The sequence below is a fragment of the Punica granatum genome, chromosome 2, assembly GCF_007655135.1.
Source record: "Punica granatum isolate Tunisia-2019 chromosome 2, ASM765513v2, whole genome shotgun sequence".
Classification (NCBI taxonomy): Eukaryota; Viridiplantae; Streptophyta; class Magnoliopsida; order Myrtales; family Lythraceae; genus Punica; species Punica granatum.
Window position 1 is genome coordinate 43573803 of NC_045128.1, and position 5430 is coordinate 43579232.

Here is a 5430-nt window from a genome sequence, read left to right on the forward strand (position 1 = left end):
AGGCATGAGGGCCTTCGATTAAAGCCCTTGTTCCTGGCCTCCGAGGAGGAAAAAAGAGAGAGAAAAAAAGAGAGTTTAGGACGGGTCTGCAGTGGATGAGTGGTCAATTGATGTTTGAGGAACTAGAGGAGATGGCAGGGGACGTCAGCTACTGATGCAAAGGGTCACGAGTAGAATTGAAGGGAGAGATGGAGATTGGGAGAGAGGAGATGAATTGGTTGCAAGAACCCCACCAAAGCTCACGAAGGCCCATTCTTCCTCTTTGATTTTGTCCTCTACTAAATTCGAGTTATCACACACTCCTTTTATCCCTCTACGCGCCTTGCCTTCTCCTCATCATTTATCCTCTTCCATTTCATACTTTCAGTCTGTTCTAACTTTTCTACCATTGCTGTCCAACTCAACCTAAACCAAAAATGAATCGTTGTTGCTTAATTAAATTGGAATAAAGGGGGGAAAAAAAAGAAATGGATCCTTCAGCTTTTGTTGATCTTGCATGCCGTCAACTTGTGTATATGCTTTGCTACAAGAGCCATGTCGATGAGGTTGAAGATGGCATCAAGAAGCTAGTGGATGCTAGAGAAAGGGTTTAACATGCCGTCAACGAAGCCACTTCCAAAGGGGAGAGGATCGAAAGTGATGTCAAAATGTGGCTTAACGAAATTCATGTGTTGACAAAAAATGTTAGGAAGCTTATCACGGACGAGAGCAAAGAGAGCTGCTTGTGCTTCATTCTGAATCCCCTCCACCCAATATTCCTCAAAGTGACCGTGAAAAAAATAATAGTAGCAACAAGGATTGAATCATGCTCCCATCTCCCTAGAATTTCATCTTTTATGCTGGAAAATTAAAATCAAAGAGGAAAATGGGATCTTTCCCTCTTTTTTTTTCTATGAGATGGAAAAATAGAGTCCATTGATCGACGGACTCATGAGTTTGAATTAGCTCAATGTTGGGGGAAGTAAAGATTTTGGCTATCATGTGGAATGAAAAATGGAAAAGGATTTCATTTTTTGGTTTTTATTGGGTGTTGAAGAGTTCTCTGCTTCTTGTTGTGTTTGTGTTGAAGGTGGACCGATTTATGGCAAGGTTGCAGAAGTTGCAGACTTGCAGTACACCGTGGCGGGTGGGAGAAAGGTGGTTTATGGGGTCAGTCTCAGTCCTCGGACCACTCAGGGTTACCTATGGACGAGCTTCAGGGTAAGCAAGAGTCCTTAAGGTCGTTCAAACATCTTTACTCGACCATGTGGCTGGAATCATACATTTTTATTTAGAAGAGAGAGAGGAAAGAAGAATTTGTGTCATTTTCTAAAAATAAAAAGTTTCGAGTTCACTCTATAATTGTGTTGGCCCTGGGGGCTCCAGTGCTTTCCGTCGATTAGGGAGCACGCAACAGTTAGTTCGATTCTGGTTGATGGATGCTGGCATTGGCCTAGAAGCTCGGATCTGCAAGCTGGCCTGCTCCGTGATCTCGCTAATGCAATTCAACTCTCTGATCGTGATAGGGTCACATGGACGGCTCACAAATCCGAGACATTTTCTGTTGCTAGTGCGTGGAAATGCTTTAGTCCCAGAAGCCAGAAGATGGAATGGAGGAACGCAATCTGGTTTGAGGGGCAGTTTCCTCGATCCTCTTTCATTAGCTGGCTTTGTATTCATAATAGATTGAGTACAAAAGATAGGCTTATGAGTTGGAGAATCTCGATTACTGCACCCGAATGCGAATTCTGTAGTTTGGAATTGGAGACCCGAAATCACCTCTTTTTTGAATGCCCTATCACCCAAGGGATTTGGAGAAGTTTATTAGACCGTGTTGGAATGAACAAACACAATGTCGACTGGAATACGGAACTTTGCTGGGTCTCCTCTCTCCGTGGAAAGAAGCTGGATATTATTTGTCTTAAACTTCTCTGGACTCACTACATTTACTGCATCTGGAGGGAGAGGAACGCCAGGCTCTACCGGAATCAAGTCTCGCCTCCAACAATTATAATACGAAGGATCTTCTCGGATGTGAAAGCAAAGTTGTCTGTTCTCCCTCGATTCTCATGCAAAATTGCACACTCTATCATTGCGAGGCATATGTTTCACCATTTTGATACTGCAACTAGTTGACTTGGGAGTAGCTCTTGGGTGTTTTTTATTTTACTCCGTATAGAGGAAAATGGTATTGGTTTCTGATGTAAATTCATCTGTTATCAATGAAGTTTCATCATTTATCCAAAAAAAAATAATTGTGACATTCAAACAAAAGTGAGAGAAAAAGAAACAATAAATAATGCCATGTTGGATGATCCGTTCAGCTCTTGACGGAAGGTCTCTTGAGGAGTGCGTTCCATCAGTCAAGGTTTTATGTGATGTAAAAAGTGATTCGATGACACGTTTGATGTAAAGTCTACATTTCAAAGTATATTTGACAGTTTTTTCTTGCATATATATACAATTTATAGATTAAGCAGATTTTTAGAAACAACTCCACTTTAGGTTGGTGAATTTTTCCAATTTACAGTGAACTAAAAAATATATCGGGGGAGAATTTTGACTAGAAATGTACTCTCATCCTTTTACTATTCGTTCCCAAATTGAAACCAAACTCTTTCAATAATTTTGCTTAAATTATTAAAAGGAAAATTAATAAATATGAAGAATCTCAGCTCCCTGGCCGGCCTCCCTCTCTCTATCTCTCTTCCCCGGTGTCTTTACCCTCTCTGTCCTCCCCACCAATCGGAAAACATCCATCAGTCCCACTGAGGACTACCCCGGCGATGGCTCTGCAACTTTGGGAGACGCTAAAGGAGGCGATCATTACTTACACGGGCTTGTCTCCGGCGACTTTCTTGGCGGTCCTCGCCCTGGGCCTGGCTGTCTACTACGCCGTGACCGGGCTTTTCGGGCCCTCCGATCATCACCCGAGGTCTCGGGATTACGGAGAGGAGACGCAGCCGCTACCTCCTCCGGTTCAGCTCGGCGAGGTCACCGAGGAGGAGCTGAAACAGTACGACGGCACCGATCCTAAGAAGCCTCTCCTCATGGCCATCAAGGGACAGATCTACGACGTCTCTCAGAGCAGGTAACGATAGACAACTCGCTAGCTCCCGCGAAAGCTTAAGCTGAGATAGAGAACTGCTGATTGAAAAAAGCTTCGATAGGAAAGAACTTATCGGTACAGCCACGGTGATCACTTCTCAATGTTGTTGTAAAGACCTGAACTTTTTTTTTTTTAATGAAACAGTTGATTGGGAACTTTGCATATTCTTGGTCAATTTTGTACCTTTCTTTGACCAGATTTTGCACCTTAGGAAATCAATAGTTGCCTATTTTGGTTTCGCTGCAGGGATAACCATTTTCATGGTCAAATGTTTTCTGAAACGTTGCTTGATGTATCCCGTTCGATGGTTAACCAATGATTTATTCAGTTTGATACGTGCTAATTGCTGATGAGTTTGATTGGATTATAATCTGCGAAGTGCAAATCGTTTGAGATGAATAAATGCGGTTTTTCTTTCAAACTTTGATTCTCCGTGGCCGTGTCGAATTCAGATTTACTGGAATCTATTCTCATGCCTGCAGGATGTTCTACGGACCTGGAGGGCCATATGCCCTGTTCGCTGGGAAGGACGCGAGCAGAGCTCTTGCGAAGATGTCGTTTGAGGAGAAAGATCTCACCGGGGACATATCTGGTCTGGGTCCATTTGAGCTCGACGCACTGCAGGACTGGGAATACAAGTTCATGAGCAAGTATGTTAAGGTCGGAACTATCAAGAAGCCTGTTCCAGTAACTGAGGAAGGGTCTTCTGCTAGCGAACCAGCACCCGCTGCTGATAAGACCGAGGAGAAGTCATCTGCTGAATGAAAGCTGTAGTTCTGGGTGCTGATAAGACCGAGGGGAGGTCATGTGCTGAATGAAGCTGTAGTTCTCTTGTATTTCTGTAGTGCTGTCACCGTGTCAAAGATCACGCTCGATATGTGATAAGTATGTTTACAAATAACTTTCAGGAAACACAGTCCCCATTGGAGATGAATAACTGAAGGAGAAAAATAAGCTGCGACGAGTAGCCCGATGCGATGATCCATTGTGTTGAAAAACTGAAATCAGAATCTCATCAATTATTCTCCCCCGAGAGTCCTACTTCTAATGCTGTGTTCTTATTGCTGAATCAGAAAGTAATAATTCAGGGGCTGTCACGTCTCAGAAAATTTTCCTTGCCACTTTACGATGCCAAATTTTTCCGCAGGATGTCCGCAAGCAAACATATATTAGGCTGCTAATTTCAACCGTTGAGATGAAGAAGTATCTGCGAAATTCAAGAAATGGATTGAGAAAATGCGCTGCAGTTTGTGACATCATTTTCTTAATTTTCAATGGGAATAGCCTGCACGATGACAGACAACGTTGTCAAAAGTTCGGCTTAGCTTCTGGCGTTAATTTCAGTCGATAAAATAAAACTGAGCCTTGAAAATACAGAGTAACAGCGGGAAATGTCCTTGGCAATCTCTGGTTGCGATCACCAGCTGAGGACGAGTCCCAGTTTCAAGAATGGATTTCGTTTCGTGGTCGTTTACTGGCGACTAACAACTATCTGTTGTATGCGGAAATTGGATGATCTTTGAGATTAAGAACGCCCATTCAATGTGATGAAAGCTCCTAAGACCGACTGTGCTCATCAAAGGGAAAAATCCTAGTAAGATAATCTGGAGAAGAGTCTACTGTTGTATTCCTGGGAAAGCGACGTGCTTGAAAGTCAACTCTTGGAGCCTGTCATGCGCATTTGTGGTAGAAACATGACGTCAAAATGAGAGAATAAATTAGAGGTTTAGCATTATAAAATCTCGATTATGCCATAAGACTTTAGGCTCAATCTCCTTATCAGTGGACTCTTAAGTTGGCCTGAGCACTCAGATGCTCGGAGAGGGTCTTTTTTCAAGTGATCCATATCTCATCTCTCGCACCCTCTCTGTCAGTCGAGATCATGAAAAGTCAGGGCTCTCTGCTTCGGTTTCTTGCGATCCTTGTAGTTTTCGTACTCGTAGGTGTTGGGAGCTGCCGTCCTATTCACATCTCCGGTGATCAAAAAGTTCACAGAGAAAGATTGAGGGCCATGTACTCTCCTAGTTTCGCGCCGAGCTTTCCATTGATGTTCAGTGCTGGGAAGCCCGGGAATGGCGAAGTTAGCTCGCTGCACACAGTATCGCACCGACTTGTCCCAACTGGGCCAAACCCGCTTCACAATTGATAGCGCAAAGTGTCACAGTTCATACTACGATCGGGTAGAATATCGATAAGAGCTATTCATTTTTGTACTAGGCGAGACTCCGTGTTTTATGGTGTCCTGTGAAAGTACCTGCGTGTAACTTCATTTAAGTTTGTGACTTTGTGCCCAAATCCCTGCATGGTGCTCTAGATCGGCTGCACAGTAACAATTTATGTAT

The 5430-nt window shown here is 43.4% G+C and overlaps 1 protein-coding gene across 1 annotated transcript; it reads left to right on the plus strand.

Moving 5' to 3' along the window:
* Positions 1-2641: 2641 nt before the first annotated feature.
* On the plus strand, positions 2642-4123 carry LOC116194074 (membrane steroid-binding protein 1-like). Its single transcript, XM_031522789.1, has 2 exons — positions 2642-3070; positions 3571-4123. Exons 1-2 carry the CDS (start codon positions 2766-2768, stop codon positions 3851-3853), a joined length of 588 nt encoding a protein of 195 aa, XP_031378649.1. The 5' UTR covers positions 2642-2765; the 3' UTR covers positions 3854-4123.
* The last annotated feature ends 1307 nt before the right edge of the window (positions 4124-5430 follow it).

What these genes read in the sequence shown, in the direction of transcription:
- LOC116194074 (XM_031522789.1), top strand. Translation starts at nt 2,766, where the DNA reads ATGGCTCTGCAACTTTGGGAGACGCTAAAGGAGGCGATCATTACTTAC. An exon ending in TACGACGTCTCTCAGAGCAG is followed by an intron (nt 3,071 to 3,570) that starts GTAACGATAGAC and finishes TCATGCCTGCAG; the next exon opens with GATGTTCTACGGACCTGGAG.